The sequence below is a fragment of the Serinus canaria genome, chromosome 2 (genome assembly GCF_022539315.1).
Source record: "Serinus canaria isolate serCan28SL12 chromosome 2, serCan2020, whole genome shotgun sequence".
In the NCBI taxonomy this organism is placed as follows: Eukaryota; Metazoa; Chordata; class Aves; order Passeriformes; family Fringillidae; genus Serinus; species Serinus canaria.
The window spans coordinates 144,450,135-144,471,133 of NC_066315.1; the positions used below are offsets into that span (position 1 = coordinate 144,450,135).

Below are 20,999 nucleotides of genomic sequence, written 5' to 3' on the forward strand. Positions count from 1 at the left end.
TTAAAAGCAACAACAATTTGTGCTGTTTAGGTCATGGGAGACAGAGCTGGGGAAAAAAAGACCTGAATTGAAAAGTATTTTTAAAATAATAATAAAAAAAAGATGCATAAAATTCAAATGATTATGATTTAGTATAGGAAAATGTGATATAACTCACCAATTATATATCAAGACTTAAGTTACATAGGTATGTATGGCTGTGATATACTAAAATTAAAAGAAACAAAACCCCAAAACTTTGTCCAAATACAGCCACACCTCTTCCAGACAGAATTACTCAGTCTATCTGAAACAATGTACTTCAGAATTCTTGAGTGATGCATAGAAAAATATTTTTCTGTCCCCTTTTCAGACAGGCTTTACACTAGGTTCACCACTGTTAGCACATGTAATCAAGAAGCTCTAAAATGGTTTGAACAGCAAATGGGCTGTTCCAAAAAATTTTAAGTTTTTGAGACTGCTTTCTTCTCTTCTAGATACCAGAAACCATTGTTCTTGTAAATCAACACTGAATTTCAACCAGGAATTACCAAACCTGTTTCTTATGCAGATTAATCATAGTGGTACATTTGATGCATCAGTTTCTATCCCATTACAAACATTACTAAACATTTCATGGCTCATTTTTGCCAAGTTTACTGAACATACACAGAACCAACCCTGACACTTGTGACAGCTCTGGTCAGTGACACAAAATGACAACAAGGTCTCCACCCTACAAACCCAACATCCCTGGGGCTCCTGGTGCACCCTCAGGATGAAACCAGAGGAAACAAAGCTGCCACTCAAGTCAAGCAATTCTCATTTCTTTTCCATTAACAAATTTCAACTCCCCACAGCCACAGCTAAGGGAGAAACTGTCACTCCAGGTTTGCACGCTGATTTTGCCCAGCACCAAAAGAACCCAGCAGACTCAGAAGATGCTGACAACCAACTCACTACATTGCATCCACTTAGTCAAAAGCTTTTTTGCACGTTTTTACTCAGAACACCCATAAATAAGTTAAATCACATAGAAAGGTCTGCCTTTATTTCATGGTGGTACTTTCTTGATAAGAGGCTACTAACTGGAGAAATAACTTGGCAGAGTCAATGCACACCAGCACTTTTTAATTAGCTACAAAAGGGAAACCAACATTGAAGAAACTGAAGCATTAGAAGAAAACATTAGACACTTTTTAATTTATTAATAATTTTTATAGCTCAAATTTAAAAATATTAAACCAGAAACAATTCAAAATTCATGAAGAAAAATCTGGAACTATGTACATGCATAATTAAGAATATCTTGATTCTCATCAATATTTACTTAAGCTTTTTGTACAAATTTTTTCACACAGTCATATTTACAAGCATGTCTGTTTGAAACATGAACATACATCTTTTATAGCATTTACAAATCTTTTGAATATATTTTTTTTCTTAAAAACAAAATAATATTTCCTTGATTTGACAGTTTTGGTTTCACCTTATAAATACCAGACAGGTGTTTATTCAGCGGGATGGAAACAGTTATCAGTATTCAAATAGCTAAATAACAGTCATCCTACTGATACCCAGAATTATCACATATGGCTTTAAATACCTCCCAAACTTAAAGGATCTTCTCACAGGTATAAACTACAGTCCATCTGTGGTGTGTTTCTAATTAAAACTAGAGCCTTTGTTTGGGTTAGCTCCACAACTCAGCAGACACTTTCTAAGCATGTACTCAGAGCTAAGAGGCCCTTTTCACTCATAGAAAAAACAACTTTGCTTCCAGCCAAGTCAAGAACATATGAAGCATGTATAAAATGGGAAGTATGGGCTATTCCAGACACTCTAGCTATCTTTACAGATTTTTTTTTATCATGGGATACCACAGTTTTGAACAGACAATATTTGTGCAAATTTACAGGAATCAAGTGAGAGATCTTCTAAAAAGGGGAAGAATACTTTTTCCTTAAAAGCATTTTCTAGGGAAAAAAAAAAGTTTGAGAAGTTTTTGCACATAATACATCTAAGTTACTGATACAATTCAACCACTTAGATCATTTCACAAATCAACTGAAAATCCATCAGCTTGTTCACTTTTGGTTGGGACAAAGAAAACCCCAAACCTCTGGCTTTGGCAAATCAAGAAACCATCTCCTTTGAGCATTGCTCTCTAGAGCTCCTGCACTGATTCTTCCACAGCTTGCTCCTCCACAGGCTGCACAGCCTCCTGAACGTAGACAATGAATTCTGAAGCCTCCCCACCCTGGGTATAGACAGTGACTGTCTCAATGCCCTCCACCTCATCCGAGGACACCACCAGGTGATGCTGCTCCGACAGCTCCACCGACGCCTGCTGCAGCGTCTCCTGGATCATCAGCGTGTGGTTGGCTGACTGCTCCTCTTCCTTCACCTGAGGAGACAGTGGAGAGTTTACAGAAATTTCACCTTGCCAAGAAGTACCTGGTGTTGTGATGATTAATGGAATACAGAACACAAATGAGCAATCACACAGTTTTGAAAGAAAATGTCAGTTTTGCAGAAAATGCGAGCACTTTTGATTAATGAGTGTGTAGCTAGGCAAAACACTGAAAGCACCAACACAGCATCTCAGTTCTGGGCACAGAGAGCTGCAAAGTTTCAGGAACACTGGTTTTTAGAGACAGCTTTAATCTCTCAGCAGTCACTCATTCAAAACTGCTTTTATGTAAATAAATCTGAACTCAATCAATTCCTCTAGTAGTACTGAGTTCAGAACCCATCCAAAACCATGTGAGCAAACACCTACTGTACCCATCTTTCTCTTTCTCCCTAGTCAATGGCTGCTCTTAGAAGTGCAAATTTCACTGTAAACCTTAAGGGATTTTATTAGAAAAATGTGAAATATAAATATCACTGAAATAGGTTCCTAAGGCCTACTGTTTGTGAGGCAGAAATGTTTACATTATTGAAAGGAGAGTGACAGAAACAAGTGAAAATAAAGGATTTTTTACTGAACATTTTGCTTCTTGTCAAAATTTAAAAAAGCAACACAATCTGGTGTTGAATTCCAAATTCATACAAGTGCCTGTCAATTACTGAAATACAGTACATACTAAAATGCAAAACCAAATCTTAATCCTCTAGCAGACCTCTATAAAATTCCTATGCAAAGTACTCCAGACAAGAATAAATAAATCAGGAAACTGTAAGTGATGTGGAAGAAATTCTCTGAAGTGTTAGTGATAAAATAATCTACTTTTAAGGAGAGAATGGAACAGCAATTTTTCAGTATGCAGGACATATGCAAAAAGCATTTGTTAGGGAAGGTGTCCCTACCCATGAAGGCTGGAATGAGATGATCTTTACAGTCCTATCCAATCCAAACATTCTAGGAATCCATGGTTCTGTTTGCTGGAGCACAGTGTGCTCCTGCAGCACTGAACTCTGAAGTGATCTTAGAAAGAAGAGGTCAGACATGGTAGATTCTGGGAAGTGTAGAATCTAAGTTACAGAAGTTAGAAAGGGCTAATTATTTTTTTTAGTTAGAAGCTGGCTCAAAAGTAAACAGCACTAGCACAATCAAATTCCAGTAAATATAATTAAGATCATTAATGCTGTTTAAGAGGGGAGTGAGAACAGAAGGGAAGAACCCCAGTGGAGATTCCAAGGATCTGTTTGGTCTCTTTAGAGACCAGCAAAGAGAAAAACAGGCTCTATATGATTGTTTACCTGACGCTCTTTTCTCTTTTTTTTTTTTTTTCTCTAAGCAGCCATTGTCTCTGTTATACAGTGACTTTGCTTCTGACTTTTCTATTTCGTGTTTAAAATACCTGTCAGAAGAAGATTTCAGAGATTCACAAGCCCTTTAGGACTTCACAGCACTCTGAACTTTCACTCAACTAATAAGGCTATAGGAAGCTTTTTTTTGAACAATAACAAGTATGTCCATGTGTTAAATTATTTAGAGGGCCCCAAGTCAATATGGCTGTAATACACCAATGAAATATATGTGGATTTTATCTGGTGAAAGATTTAACATCTAAAGGGAATCTGGCCATTGTCACTGACCTTAATGCAACAACACAGTTGTACCAACCAATGCCCACTCTGGCTTCATTGCACAGGATTCAGTTTATGGGGATAAAAAGTACAGGAGTGGGATGAAATCCTTTTCATATTCTGTTTCTTTTATCAAACATATCTGAGTGTTTTATTTGAAATATACTTTAAACAGCTCCTGCTGAAGTTCAAGCTCAACACCCTACACAAGTAGATGATGCTGGATGTTTTTCTTGACACAGTAAAATTTGCAACCAGCCTCAGAAAGAACAATTTATGTTGTCTCAAAATGCAGGTATCATAGCATCAAAGAGTAATAGACTCAGAATGGTTTGGATTGACAGGAAACTTGGAGATGATCTAGTTCCACCCTCTCTGCCATGGGCAGGGTCACCTCCCACCAGGCCTGTCCAGCCTGGCCTCAAACACTCCCAGGGATGGGGCATCCACAGCTTCTCAGGGCAATCTGTTCCCATGTCTCACTACCCTCTGAGTAAAGAATTTCTTCCTAACATTTAATCTAAGTCTCCCCTTTTTGAGTTTATAAACAACCCCCCTTGTCCTTTCCCTATCTGTCAAAAATCACTTGCTCTTTTTATAAGGCCCTTTCACCCCTCACTAATGAAAGCTTGAGCTTGTCTTTGAAAAGCAAGGAGCTAAATAATGAAAAAAAAAACCACAGAACAGTAAACTTGTGTCTCTTGCTGCTCCTAATGCACCCTTTTAAAATTTTTTAATTATTAAAGAAACCCTAAATCCTACTGCAAGTAACTGAGCTTTAGTGAATTCTTATCCCAAACTCCCTTTTCATAACTGTCCTCTCCTCTTTCCTGGGGGTACTTGCTCCACTGTCAGCTCTGTGGAAGTTAAGGACATACACAAGATCTACTAATGAATATTGCAACAGGCCATGAAAAGTCTAATCACCATTGAATTCAGATAGGAAGCTGCAGTTAAAAATGTTAGATAATTAGAATCTCACAGCTTGTTATGAATCAGCTCACAATTACAGCCCTTGATGCTAGAGATGCTCAAACAAATACAGAAATAGGGGTGTCTAAAATGTGGCCCTATAATTATGCAATATACACGAATCCCTCTTGTTTTAGTGCACTACACATAACCCCTCTGACAACATGCCTCAGGCCAGAAAAATTACACTGCATTTGCTAAGAGCTGCAAGAAGGCACAACACAGCCTGAGATGGATCTCACTGTTGTCACTCTAAATCAAAACCCATAAATAATTTTAAATATAGCTTTGTGAATGTACATAAATAATGAAGAGAGGAAAATAAATAAAGCATAGTTGACACAGAAATGAAACGAAAGCAGAATCTCATTCAATTCAATAGCAGCAATCTAATACTTATTCAGTTTTACATCCTTTTGAAATGAAAATGGCCAATAAAGAAAGTTAATTTAAACGCCCTACCTGACTTTATGGATGTGGGTTTATTACCCTTGTCATGGAGGGTAAAGAAAACTGATGCCTTTATTTCAGGTGTTTCTAGCTTCCAGTATCTTTTTTGGACAGCTATCTGTAATCCTTTTAGTTTGACAAATCATCACATTATTTGGGATATTTACATTTCAAATCAGTTCAATGTTTACATGCTTCTGCTTGGTTCCTATTAGATTGTTCCACAGGGAGTAATCTCAAAATGTTAATTTACATCCCTCAAATTGATGAAACAGTGGGACAGCTGCCATCTGAATGAACGAAGTCACCACACTCAATTCTCTTTATTGGCTTCTGAAATCTTTTGAAGAGCAGCATCCAAGACCTCTTTTCTGTTTGAGAGTCAGCTGAAAAGCATCTGTCTGCTTATCCTTCATTAAAGAGTGCCAGCAAGGAGCTGAAGCCACACACAGCTGGCACATTAAATCAAGTCAGTACCTGCATAAATATTCTTTATTAACTAAATCTGTCTCTCACAAAAGCCAATGGGACTTTCACCACCATGTTTTCATAAGAAGCTCAACATCTCTAAATTCCAAATGTTTTTAATTTACATATCCAAGGACCATCCAAATACATGGAAATGTTCATTACAAATGGGTCTCTTAGAAGAATCTCTCTCAAAACAAGAAAGTATTTTTAAATTTGAAATAAATGAATTCAAGCCATTAAGGAAAACATACTTCTTTCCTTTCCTGAAAAGGAGTAAGAAAAAATATTTGCAGTAAGATGCTGAAGCCTTTTTCTTACTCTAGAGCTCATTTTGTGAAATACTGTTATATCTTCAATTTTACTTGAAGTCAGCAGGAGTTCCAGGTCCATTGTGCTCAAAACAGTTTTGCTGGGCCTGTCTGCAAATCCTCAGTGGAATCTCTCTCTTGATTTCAGATCGAATGCTGCTTTTCAGTTCACCATGAAGCAGAAAAGTTAATCACAGAGATCTTTCATATTTTCAAAACCTTACACTAGGCTGCAGATGCTCCTATTTATATCATAAAACATTAGTAAGAAAATATACAAAATATCTGCAGAAAGAATTAAAATGAAAGCATTTTAGATCACAGAGAACACCTGTGGCTATGTGATGTGTCAGCTTACATTGGTGCCTATAAGCTTTGTTCAGCATCATTTGAATAATTTCACTCTTTCTCAGTTCTGGTTTACATACAGTTATATTGTGTGAAAAAGACACACAGAAAACACTGTAATTTCATCATTTGAATCTCTATAATGAGCTACAAAACAAAGACAATCTGGTGCATAATGGTTAATGGGTTTGGAATAATAAGAGGCTTGAGTATGAAAGAGATGCTTTGCATAAAATAAAAACAGAAAGGGGACAAACAAATCCTCATACTGTTGTTGCAGATTTTTAAAAAGTTATAGCAATTGGCTGGCTGAATATATCCCAACCAAGGGACTGTGGCTGGACATGGCACTCATCTGGCAAAATGCTGGGTCACCCCACCTCCTTTGGAGGCAGAATGGCAACACTGCCATTCTTTTAGGAGCTCTAAGAGGACAGTGATCTTGACTGAGATTTTATCTGTACCTTACAAAGATCTTACAAAGATGAGAACTCCTCAAAAGCTGAGGAAACAGGGCCTCACTGCTCCATTGAAAACTTTCCATTGCTGTTGCTGCCACAGAAAGCATCAGACTGCTCTGTGTTCTAAAGCAACTACAAAATTGACAATCAACATCCATAACGTAACTCCCTGTACTGGCAAATTTTCTAGATTACCACCAGCACCCATCATCACATCAGGACCAATCCAAGCAGACTGAAATACAAGGTGTGCTGCTGAAGCACAATGTTCAGCAGCCTCTGATGTGACAGCCATGCTAATAATAGGTATTTACTTTTGAAGATGTGCTATGCTATAAAATTCTTTTCTGTGATCTGCTTTGAGCTGATGTATAATCTTTGCTCTGCCTTCCTACTGCTGTCACTTTGAAGAAAGTGACTTACTGGTAGGTTTTTACTGGAGCCTAAAGAGATCACAGAATAAAAGGATAAAAGCAACTAAAATAAAGGGTAAAAACACATGGAAATCCAATATTTTATGGTTATCTTCTGATAGAGATCTGTTTAGTTATTGTAATAGCTGATATACTTATTCTCCAGAACACATTATGTCTAAGTTAAAAAAAGGTTACTATCCTTTCTGGAAATAGATTTAACCTTTCACTTCAGTCTACAGAAGTAGTAAAAATGTCAGTCCCATCTCATCTTTGCAAGTGAAAGGTGTGGGAATCCACGAAATCAGATGGTTTTGTGAAAGCTGCAAAAGGCAGACCTCAGAGGCAACAGAACTGTGATTAGAGCTAATCAGTAGCCATGAGATAGGTCAGCAGAAAAATTATTGAAAAAGTAGAAAAGCAAGGACAAATAGAACAATGGTCTGTGTATTTATGCTTGTAATAACTCCCTAAACTACAGAAAAGTTTATCTAGCAAGATATTAGGAAGTTTGAAGCTTAATAATGGAGCTCTGTGCATTGTGTTTCAAGGCTTACAAGCAGGTATTGTATTCAAAATAAGCAGGCATTGTTTTAACCAAAGGTACGTGTGCTTATGGTGACTGGATAGAACCACTGTCAATGTGCTTCTGCTTTGTGTGATTGGTCAGAAAATTTATAAAGTAAGTTGTAACGTTAAATTCTTGGTCTGCTGCCTGGAATGTGAGCTGCTGGCATCTTCCCATTGTCACATCCATGTAATGAGACTGATGCTGGAAAATAAAACAGCTCAAGGCACGTTCCACAGCAGTCCTGTCCTGTTCGTGATTTGTACATAAACCCCCGGCCGATGACAGAAGGAAAGGAAAGAGAATTCAGCAGCCAACTTCTGCACTTTATTGTTAATATTTATGTAGTGCTTTGGATCAGGACCTGGATTGTATCAGCTATGCTACATGAAAAGAGTAGTTCATGCCCCAAAGGCCTTTTAATTTCAGTATTATTTCAGCATAAAGCAAGACAAAGTAAGCAGACCTAGAAAAAGGGAGGTGAGAGAGTAAAACATAGACAGTGGTGGTTCAGTGTGCCAGGCATTGGTGTCAATATACAGCTGCCTATTCACAGATAATTGCTGCCATCATATTTTTGACAAGTAATTGAGAGAAGACAATGAGGTACAAATTGCTCTTCATTAAAAATCCACACAACTAAGCACAATATGGAAGACGGTGTTAGAAATTTGTTTAAATAAAGTAAGCAACTAAATCTTCATGGACTGAGCAAAGGTAGGAGACAAAATCTTTACAGCTAATGAGAAATGGGATTCTAAGTCAGAAAGGAGTAAAAAATTCAGGAAAGGAAAACAAGATTTTGTTTGATGTGGCATAAAAAGGAACATCAAGTAAACAGGATAAGAGAAGGCAATGACAAGAAGAGGAGAGAAAGTAATCTTTGAGGTTTTTTTCTGAAAGAATACAAAAGGGATAGAACATAAACTGTGAATGTCAGAAAAAAAAGATTATCAGAGTTAACTGAAGCATAAAATAATGATGGCTTGGGCAACCATTGTAGCTAAAAGGTTGAAATGGGAAACCATAGAGGAGTCATCGATCAGAACAAATTGGCACCATTTAGGTATTCATCTGCACAAAAGGCCCAACAATGTTCTTGAGGAGGAAATCAGCCCTCTGGCTTGAACTACCAACAGAGCTGAGAAATAAAGTGGACTTCTGATGAACAACTGTGCAGAAAGGCTGATATAATCACCTTAGTGGTTAACAGTAATAACTAGTGATTAACACAAGCTTCTCAGCATCTTCAGAGTGAGCTATAAGTGATGGCTCTAGAGCATACAAACCCAGTGCAGTATCATAGGCCTAAGAAAAAACAAATTACCAGCAAATTTGTCCATCACTAACTAAATGAGGAAAACCCTGAAAAACAGATAACATGCAACTAAATTTAACTGGTTACAACAATGCATACCAATGTAAACCTTTGGTTTGCAATCCAAAATTCTACTGCTCTGTAGCAGTAATTTGATGCAAAAATAAAAACTCACATTTGGACAGAGAACTCTACATGCTTCCTACTCTTTGCATCAAAGAGATCTGATACAAGAAATAAACTGCATTTATGAAAAAATAAATGAATTAAATCAGGTAACATCTTGCTGCCATTGAACATTCCTGCTACGAACACTGGAAATGGAAGAGCAACAACTAAAAGAGAAACGAGCTCATGGACACAGACCAAGAAGAGGAAACACTTCTGATGTTCTGGTCAATCCACTGAGGGATTCCTGAACTAAGCTTTTAAGGATATTCTTCATATAGTGAAACCAAGAATAAGCACTTTGAATATTGTTCCCTTGGAGAGGTTCTTACAGCTGCTACACACTGAGAGAATCTCCTCTGCAAAGAATAACAAATTAGGGCTGTTCATTTATGAGGGTGATGTTTCCTCACAAGAAACTCAGTATTTAAATTAAACACATATTTAACTTGGAAGAAACTTTTTTATGGAACAATTAATATCCTTGTCTGATGAACATTCTAACTGAAAGAAACAACTAAACATCAAGGCAGTTTGTAGTGAAACACTATCTCTATTCTAGTTAACACAGATTTTGTGTGAAAAACCAGTCTTTGAACACAGGCCTGCAGAGACTGTAAATCAAAGGTGTGTGTGACACTGGCCTGACTGCTTATGCTTGGCATGTAAGCCAGGAAAACAGTCCACCCCTATAAATAATGGATTGAACAGCCTCTTCTAGCAAAATAAACAAAAAACCAAATGAATCAATCTCCACCCTAAGGCACAAGGGCAAAAGTACATCTGTAACAGGACACAGAGAGCTGAATGTGCAGAAAGGGAAGTGTCCTGTTTCACCCTTCCAGTCCCTTCACCTTCCCATGTGCTCTTCCCACCAAACTCCTTTCTCCCCAGACTCTTGCCTGCATTCACCATCCACTATGAAGAGTATTACCTGGCTTTTCTAAGCATTTATTAGCCTCTTTCCTAGCTGCTCTTCAAACACAGCACTCTGTCCTCTCTTCTTTCCCCACCTTGCTACCTTTTTTCATCTTTAGGCAGAGCGAACAACTCAATTGTCCTGCCATGAAGAAATATCTTCATCAGCTCTTTTACAGAGAGATCCAGAGTGGATCCCTAGTAACTGAACAAGGATGGACTTCTCCTGCCATGCTGTGATCAAACCTTCAAAGGGGATTTTTGCCAGTCTCATATCATACTGGTAAAACTTCACATTACTAGCTTTTTTTCCTCAGGCATTTGATGAGATATTTATATTACATGCCTTAGCAGCTGCATTTTTTTCAGAACTCACACAACTGGATTTATCCCAAATTAGAAAAAAATTTAACTTTGACAACAGATTAGCATACTGACTCACAGGCAAAATTAAGATAAAATAATTTCAAGCTCCAGACAAAACCTTGCAAAGGTCTCATACACGTGACACTAACAATGATTCTTATTTACCAAATATAATCCAAGCTAAGCAGGGCTAACTTTGCATTTTTGGGGTTTAAAATCATAAGTTAAATCCCAATTCTGGCTGGAATTGGTTACTGTTGCATTGTCAAAGACTTTTCTTTAATATAATCATTTGTATAAACAAGAAATATAGAGTTTCCTAAGTCAGAACTGAAATTTTGTTCTAGACATGCAATTCAGGAGCTGTGAAGGACAATCTGATCTTGATTTCACCTCCAGTATAATGTGTATTTATAATTTAGTGTACTTGCAGTAAGACTACCAGCAGAACAACAATTTAACAGGAGAACCCCTCAAACATGGTATCCTTTATGTCCTGTGACCTAGTAGAAAACAATTTTAAAATTACACCAGTTAGACCTAATTAACACACCACATATCTTCCAAGATGCTGAAAAGGACTTAGGGATAAATACAGAGTTTGTTTCTGGAGGCAAAATTCTTGCATTTAACCTGAAGCTCTACAAGCACAGCACACTGAAGGTATGTGAGCACACAGGTTAGGGAAGTGCTAAAGCATGAGCATAGCAGCATTACTGAGAGATACAGCTGGATTTATACAAGATTTTAAGGGTAAATTGTAAATGGGAATTTTATGAGTTAAAAGAAAGGATGAGGAGAGCTGTGGGAGAAAAAAATTTCCAGGGAGGAAAGAGGAGACAAAATAGGAACACTATAGTGTAACATTTATGGCAAAAAAGAAAAAATCCTTTTGAAACATTCTAGTAGTTTAGAAATGGAAGAAATTAGAAGAAATTTCTTGGTAGAAATAGAGAAATATGAAGGAAACTTGCAAGGGCTAGCTAAAAATGAGATTTGAAAGTAAGAACTGATATAAGAAATGGGTAGTGTATGTCCTTAGAGAAAAAGAAAAAAAACAAACAGCATAAAAATCAGGACAACTACAATAAATGTTGCTAAGGAAAGAAAAAATGGATCCAAGCTGCTAAGCAAGGACTTTGTGAGGCCATTAAAAAGCAGGAGTGGAAATTCAGTGACAGATGATGTCAATATATTGCTGACACCCTGAATGAATTCTTTGTCTCACAATCCACAGGAGAAGCTGAAGGTCACAGAAGAAAGTGTGGAATACATTTTCCAGTCGGAAAGTGAAATATGAGCATATCTAAAGGTCACTTCAAGGTTATCAATTAGGAACCTATGATAATTCAAACCCAACCAAGTCATAGCTACAAATGAGGGATGTCCCACAGAAAGCAACTCAGCATTGAAGAAAAAACCTGACAGTTTCTAATAGGGGAGGATTAAAGCCAAGCTATTAACATTTAAAGACTTCTTTCCCTGAAATTAAAATTAAAATTGTGCCTGAAACTCTGGAGCAATTTTCTGGTGGGAAGACAAGAGCTGGATAGTAACTACAGCTGTATAACAGACCAGATAAAAAACAATTTCTATAGAAAAATAAAAGAACAAAAAAAGAGAAAAATGAAAAGAGAAATTTAAAAAAAACTAGAAGATTCTAAAGGGAGGATATAGGGGGCATAAAAAGAAAAGTAACAAAGAGATTCTGTGCTCTGAGAATTCAATATTTCATTTAATACAGGAGTGGTGCTTGTAAGAGTTTGATGTCACTGAGAATCACTGATGTATACAGGGAAAAAGAAGTGATTAAGGCTTAGCAGTCTGCAAACTCAAAAGGCTAGAAATATGGATTGAAAAGTGAAGAAAATTAATTTGGAATAGAAATATTTACTTAGAAAAAATTACCAGTAAATTCAGAGGGTCCAACAAGGAAATCAATAGATTTTCTGATGAGTCAGATATTGATCAGAGTTAATACCTGCATATTTAAAGTTTAACATTCTGTTATTAAAACATTCTCTAGGCAGCTCTCCTTCAGCAGCCACTTTCTCCTTTACCTTTAGCACAACATCCTCAAAAGATGATTTTCTTTAGGGAAGAACTAATTCAAAAATTCTTGACAAACATCAATTACTAATACTGCATTCATCCCCTAAAGAGGTCATCTCTATAGCACAGCATGCATGCTGGTAGGGCTGTACTGTAAAAGGTTTTTTGAAACTTGCACATAATTGGACCACGCTGTCTCTTTTATTTAGTGACTGAATTTAGTTTTCAAGTTTGGTTATGTTATTCTACAAAAAAGCCCTGAACTCTTACATAGATTTTAGTCAAAATACCTGTTAAGTTTTGCAAAGGAACATCTGAAAATGCTCTGACTTCAAATTCTGCCTTGTTTATGTGACATTTAGGCAGCAAGCTTAGGAATTATCCAAGTACTTCACAGACCATGAACTTCACACTTCTGTGGAACTCCCATGAACTCAATGTTCAAAACGCTACAAAAAATGGTGAACTCAAAAGTTAGTTTCAGCACTCAGAATAATGAGTTCTGGTTCATTTAAATAAAAAGAGTTACTTAAACTCTTTAGGAAGTTAAAACTTCTCATGTCCTTTCCTCACCTGTCAACCACTGAGTGCAGAGACCCCAGTGAATCAGTGGGGAAAGGGATAAGCAAAGAGCTGTGCTGAAAGAGAAGGAACAAGCAGAGTTTAAAGAACACTGAGAGGAGAGTGAAAAATGGAAGTTAGCAGATGCCTGTGGGGAGGAAATACTGAGCAAAAAGTCCTGATGCTTGAACCCAATAGGCACCTCAAATTGAAAATTATTTCCTTTTGCTTGCTGCACCAAGGACCAGCTGAATCTTTTAGATGACAATGGCATTAAGTGTCTGCACAAAATATGTTATTTTATAAAACCTGAAAACACCTGCTAGAAAAAAGCTGTATTTTCACACACATACCTACATACAGATACAGATGTATTTATTAATTCAAAAACTATAAAAACTATAAAACATACAAAACTATATGCACTTTTAGATGTATAAGGATATATGTGTATATATATGAACATGTACATGCTTGGGCATGTAAACACCCATACACACAACACCCAGTGAAAAACCAGGAAAAGTTCTCTATGTGTTTTGAATGATCATGTAAAATTTGTCCCTTGCAAAGTAACACCCATTTCACAGTAAATATATGAAAATGGAATGTGGCTGGTTTAGAGAGGAAAAGAGCTCTTACCTGCTTCACCACTGTCACCGTGCCAGGTGCCATGGTAACGACAGAAGCCACTGCGGTGGCATCGTGGGACTCTGAACCCAACTCAATGATCTGCTGCAGGATGTTTACAGCTGTTGGATCCAGTCTTTCACCTTATCAAAAAGACAGCAGCCATAAGATCATCACAGGAGCACAGTTCTGAGGCTATGTGAACCAAACAGCACAGCCCTGCCTTGCAGTGCTGTTGGTACAATTCAAAAAGCTCAATAATGTGACATTTTAATAACAGATCTATGGCAGGGCAGTATTCACAAAACAAATTTGCCCAGGGAATGCATGAATCAGCAAGTGCAGCCACACTGATCACTTCAATGCCTATTTGAAAGAGATCTAAAAGAATACATTGAATAAAGAAACAGCCACAAGTCATACCAGGTACTGCAAATTAGGCAGCTGCAAGACTTTACAAATCCAAATGTGTATTTACCAGACATTCACCTTACACAGAACCTGCCTGTACACCTATAACCAAAACAGCCATTTGGTACTTTAGAAACCTGTGTTTACCCTCTGTCTGGTCCTCTGTAATACCCCTCAACCTACATGAAGAAGTTTTATCACTAACCTGCTGAAGGAAAATATTAATTGCTTGGGAAAACTCATACTGATCACTTTATAAACACTGGATCAAAACATGTCTGTCCTTTTTAAAAAATTCTCTGATGTGTGTAGCCCTGCCAAAGGAAAGGGATCTTTACAAAAAAAATCCAAACAAAATGTTTATAGTTGTACTCTCACTTCTCTCAAGATGTGAAAGACCTGAATGAAGAAAAATATTTTTTGTTATGAAGGAATACAAATTCCCACCAATGGCCCACCATTCCTACAGGCCCACTGCCAGCATGAGGGAGATGTCAGACTGGGAAAGAGGCTGTCAGGGTCAGGTAAAGCTTCTCCATATTTGCTTTAATCACTGTCAGAGACAGAAAAAAGATAGAAAATAGAATAAATCTCATTCTCTAACTTAAACTCTTTTAAACTGAGGTTGATACTGTGCTAGTATTAGTAGTCTAGGTCAGATAATTTAATTTCAAATAGAAAGTAGCTATATTTTGTAATTTATGTAAGAAACAAGTGTATTTAGGTAGTGAAGAAGGTTTGCTTGCTTTGTTGTTTTTTTTTTTTAACTATAAAACTGCCTTTAGACAAGATACTACTGTTTTTATCCTAAGAAGGAATATGCTGGAAGAGTATCTGAAGTTGGATGCTCTAAAAAGATTACTCAAAAAATTATAGCTTCATGCTTAAAATAAAGACTGCTATGTACAGTACATTCTATGAAAATATTTATTTTAATTTAGATATACAGAAGTTTAAGAAAACTTCTCAAGAAGTTTTCACTTATTCAGAATCTCAACTCATTAAAGTAATATCTAGAAACTAGCAGTAATGTAATTTAATTGCAACATGCTTGGAAAATCCATAAAAACTGAGTTTTTGAATGTATCTGTATTGTGAACTATAAAGACTACAATTGTAAACAACTGTAAAATGCTGTCTTCTCATAACCAGGGCATTTATTTATATGTATTAAATTAAAAAAAAAAACCAAAACAAACACATAGGACCTGTTCTAGTCTCTGGTGTTTTAACCCTCTCAGAAATCTGGGCATGTTTTTCTTTTCTCCTGGTTTTTGTTATTTCACACTTAGCAGACATTATCTAATGCTACTCTTTCCCTTCCCAACCTCATACAGAATAGCTCATTTAGTTTTGTGTAGCACCAAATCAGAGATTGTTATTGCTGCCTTGGGAATGTGGTAAATGAGCTATTCCACCATGTCACTCCTGCAGTCTTGCTGACTAAAGCCAGAGAGGGAGAAAAATAATAGCCAGAGAATTGTCATTAGATACACACCATCTACTCTGCCAAGACAGCTAATTTCACAGCATATTTAATAATATAGGCAGGAAATTCCACACAGCTAATAATAAAGTACAAAACAGGCAGTGATAAGTATTAATTACTTTAAGATATAGGAATTCATAATGAATTATAATTTCTCATTTATACTTAACGAAAATGTACCCCCCCCAGAAGTAAGTTCTGGATGACTTATTTCATCATTTTAATTGGAGATTACAGGAGGTTGTATATTGCTCAGTACACTCAAAAGAATTGGATATTTTGGAAGAAAATGTGTATTTGTGTTCCAACCTAGGAAAAAGGTAACTCACTGTTCTCAGAAGTGTATCTGAGGTTCTGTAATGCAGCCACAGCAGCTTGAGTGCCTTGAACATCTTCTCCAGCCTCTGTGATATGGAGATACTGAGTGGATGCTTCTTCAGAAACCTCAGCAGTTAACTTGGAAACAAAACCCAGCCAAGGCATGAATAATCTCATTTCAGTGATTTAACAGCAATAAGGAATGAGTTTGGACAACAAATTGTGTAACAAGAGCAATACTGGGTGAAACAGAATTCAAGAAGAGTATTACATGGGAGACAGGATAATCATCCCACAGTGTTCTTCTGGATTCTACTTCAAAAGTTGTTGTCCTGACCTTATTTTTGTTGCACAGTTATCTTAGAACTAACAACAGACTTGTACTGTACCAGGGCTTAGCAAAGACTTTTTGAGAAAAATTAGTTTATTATTCAGAACTGCTAAAACACCTCAGAAGCTTGAAAAAATGCCATTTTATTTCAGAAAAGCTATCCTATCCATAAACTATGTTTTTTTCAAGACAAGCTGTCACTATATATTCCTGCTCTGATGGGATTCTATTGCCAATTCAGCAACAGAGTCATTCCCCCTTATTTTTCCAGCTTTGGGCAGCTACAGGGAAAGTGTACAGAGAATCATTTGGAATATGGATAAAGGACTTTGCAGGGTTACATTTTAAAATGCTTGTCCTGCTTCTTTGAACAGCTGTCCAAATAGAACCTACTCCAGTGTTTTTCAAAGACTCATCCTTCTGTGTGTGGATACTCAATAACAGTTAGACAAGACCTGCAGGTCAGCTCTTCCAAATCGGGCATTAGATTTGTGATGGGGGCCAGACTGAAATTTAGCAGAAGAGGCCTAAAACTGTGGGGGTCAGCCAGCTGCAGTTGACTCCTGACTTTTTCCTCTCACTGGATTTCAAGATCAGCCTGCTCGGGCAGTGGAACACACTCCATTGGCCAGCCAGAATTTTTAATGGAACTGTTTAAATCTGTGGTTTTCCCATTGATTCTGCATCTCCAGGATTGAAGCTGAAAGCATGGAACACATCATAGAAGACTTACTCTGCATAACATTATAATTTTTTCAGCTAGGCCATTAAAAAATTCAGTTTTCTAGATTCTAGCCTTCTCTGGACCAAGACATAAACTTCTTTTCTGCAGCTTTGCTCATCTTGCAGTTAACTCCAGTGAATAGTCAGCATATTACAAAATACACTAAGTTTTTCCATTTCACTATTTTTTTAAAAAGCTTTCACCCTTTCTGCTGCAAACAGAGGACTAGAAGCCTAAAATGCAAAAATAAGCACTTATAAGGTTGTTAACCCTACCACATATTAAAATTTAACAGACATAGCAAGGCATGCATTCACACAAAGATAAGATCCCACAATCTTCTCATCTTATATGAAGTCAGAATCACATTTTTCACACTTCTTATTTTTATCCTTACTTTCCTCCCCATAATTTAGAAAATCTTAGTGTCAAAGCCATTGTTATTTTACTTTACCTCCCATTTGGTCTCCCCATCATTCTCCACCAGCTTCATTCCATGCTTGTTTTTAAGATGTCTGTTGAACTCCCATTTTGTACCATACACAAAGCTGCAAACAGGACACTTAATGCCACCTACAAGAAAACACAAATAAATTCTTTGAGTTATTTTCATATAAATTCTTTTACAACACAGGAACAACCTGCTAATTTGACCCCATCTCAATCAAGCCATGTAACTGTGAAATGTTTTCTTTTAGCCGTTTGTCCTATATGAAATATATTGATGTTTAACATACACATTGGTGGCATACTTCAGTAATATTTTTTAAATGTGTCCTCTCAAATGCAGCTGTTCTAATTTTCTCAAGTTTCAAAACAAACATTGGTTTGTTTTTTTTTACATTAGCAAAGTAAACTAGGAAGCATTAACAATGTAATATTCTCTTTACCCAAATATCTTTGCTCTTGAGTTTTATGTTAACATGCAAACTGTAAATAATGTTTTCTGTCTACAAAATGATGCATAGCAAGAAGGTAGCACAATGTTTAATGTGTGAGTGTGCAGCATTACACGTAAAAATCTAAGCATGATAAAATAATGAGAATCCAATTTTTTATACGAGATTAAAGAGCTTTTACTTCTTTTGCTTATGGAAGTCGTTTGGACAAATCTCAGATCTCACTTGCTTGTAATTATGCAAATAAGTATTTCTCTTTTTTTCCCCTCTATTGACTAAAGACAACCTGAACAACCTGCATGTGATAAATTGTTCCATTAGGTGACCAGAACTCACTGTAACAAATCTAATGGCAGGCACTGTGCTACCACAAGCCTGGCTCCACTTCATTGTGGCAAAAGATGATTCTCACCATCATGTTCCAAGGCAAACACACCCACAGGAGCTGGACATAAGCCAAGACCTGGCTGCACAGTCCTTTACAAACAAGGCAATTAGAAAACATCCCATTTTACATTTATGGAAAGCTACCATATGGTAACCAGGTGAAAAGAAGCAAAATTTTTATTTTGATAAAACAGAAGGTAACTACATCCAGTCTCTAGGGTGAGAGACACTTACTTTCACTGACACCTATTGTTACTACACTAACCCTCTTCTTTGCTAAGTCTTTACCAAACTTCACTGTTAGAGCAGATGCTCAATATTCCATCTCTAGGCAAAACTAAAGCAGTTTTACTAAGGGAAACTCAAAAAGTTCAGATTAGAACAGATTAGTTTAGATAATATTATCAGTTACAGAAAATGAAATTACACATTAGTTTCACACCAATCTGTAGCACTAGGAAAAACATATTGCTGTGAAGCAGTGAACACTTTTCTGCATTACTTCCATATCAAAATCATTATAAAAACACACCAGGTAAATTAAATCTGTAATTTTTGTCATTATGAATTTAATTAAAAAACAAATAATATAGGCATAGAATTCAACTGGTAATATATAACTCCATATCAGTGACTTGATATGGAAGCTCAGAAAAATTAATTTCTAGATAATTTTTTAGAATAATGGGTAACATACAGAGAGTGTCAATGAATTACACACCTTTACTACTTTCAATAACAAAACTGATATTTGTAACAAAACACTGCAGGCACATCTTACATAGCTCCACAACTTCTTTCCACTGGCATGTGCTCTTTTTTATTTATGGACCTAAAATCTCCACAAGACAATTCTCATTTGAGCTGCAGAACAGAACACTGAGGCCACAGCTGCATCCTCAGGTATGGCCTGCACCAGCAGGTGCACAAACACAAACCAAAATCTGTCTCTCAGACATGTAAACAAAATGTTTATGGATGGGAGGGAGTATCAGTGAGGAGAAAAGAAACAAATTTGGGAAAAATTGTATGTGACTTGCCCAGCACAAAGCAAATGAAACTATAAAATAAGCCATCAAAAATGAGCACATAGACAGGGCCTTGTAGAAAAACTAGTGGGTAATGCATAATATTCTTGCTACTCTTGCAGAATTTATCAAATTCTTATGCTGTTTGTTTTCCTTTATTACTTTATAATACTTAAATAAATGTCAGATCATAGGCTTCTGCTTAAACAAAGAAACACACACACCCTGCAAAATCCCAAGCATTTCTCTGATCCTGGGTGATTCCAATTTCTATCCACAAGCCCAGAAATCAAATATTGCTGTCTATCCTTGGCAATGCAGTTACTCCAATGAACACAGTCCCTCTTCTATGAATCATTCATTTATTTATAAGCTCATTCTAGGAATCTTGACTACAGTCCAGCAGTCTACATTCATATAAATATTTCCAATTAAGTTTATTTGCAGTGCCTGCAATGCAGTCAAAAACCAACTGAGAGTAGAGGAGATGAGCAAGTGTGAGGCAATTCACTCTGGGTTCAGTAGGTAACTTAGAAAAAGCAGAATACAATACAAATAGATATAAACAGCTTTTATTAGATATTAATCTTTGTTACCTCCCCCTCTCAATTTCTTTTCAAGCCTTTTTGCTTGCTCATACTCTTTTCTTTTCCTTTTTATCTACAGTCCCTTCATTTCAAATGATTTGTTTAATATCAGGCCTTTTTCCTTTATATGAATACATGAATAAATTTCCAAAATTGCTTTTCAGATCTATGAATACAGTAATTGAAACTAAATAGAAGCTTGTCAGACAGCAAGGTGCAACTTCTGGCCCAAGCAGCTCAGAAACCCACAGAATCATCCAAAGGTTTGGATTGGAAGGGACCTTTAAGATCATCTTGTTCAATCCCTGTGCCAATTGGCAGGGACACCTTCCACTAGACAAGGTTGCTCAGGGCCCCATCCAACCTGGCCTGGAACACTTCCAGGCATGGGGCATCCACAGTTTATCTGGGTAATTTGTTCCAGTACCTCACAGTGAAGAATTTATTTCTAACATCTATTACCTTTCATGATACCCAGGTGTCATATAGGACAAATATGACTTACTTGTCATACTGCAGAATGTGTCCACAATACCCTGTTTTTTCTGTATGAACCAGATACAGAAAACATTCTGATTTCCAAATCAGGAAAACCTTTATTAACTTCAATAGGATTCATGTTTATCACTTCCAAATGCAAATGTCTCCCACCAGGAACAATTCTTCCCCCAGTGAGATTACCAACTCACTGAAAAAAATTGATGTTTCTATAGCCTGATAAGGAATCTCTGGTCTTATTGGAGCCCAGGTGCAAGATACATCTGATGCTTCACAGAACAGGAAATTGAATTGGCAAAGGAAGCTGCA

The 20,999-nt window shown here is 36.7% G+C and overlaps 1 protein-coding gene across 2 annotated transcripts in view; it reads right to left on the reverse strand.

The window, feature by feature from the left end:
- Nucleotides 1-1,165: 1,165 nt before the first annotated feature.
- ZFAT (zinc finger and AT-hook domain containing) overlaps nucleotides 1,166-20,999 on the reverse strand; it is a 77,622-nt gene continuing 57,788 nt past the window's right edge. For both annotated transcript variants that reach the window (XM_009088274.4, XM_018914116.3), the window contains exons 13-16: nucleotides 17,746-17,864; nucleotides 16,248-16,374; nucleotides 14,031-14,161; nucleotides 1,166-2,386 (exon numbers count right to left, since the gene is read on the reverse strand). In XM_009088274.4, coding sequence (XP_009086522.1) covers nucleotides 2,147-2,386; nucleotides 14,031-14,161; nucleotides 16,248-16,374; nucleotides 17,746-17,864 — 617 coding nt within the window. In that variant the 3' untranslated portion in view covers nucleotides 1,166-2,146. The remainder of the gene's footprint in view (nucleotides 2,387-14,030; nucleotides 14,162-16,247; nucleotides 16,375-17,745; nucleotides 17,865-20,999) is intronic.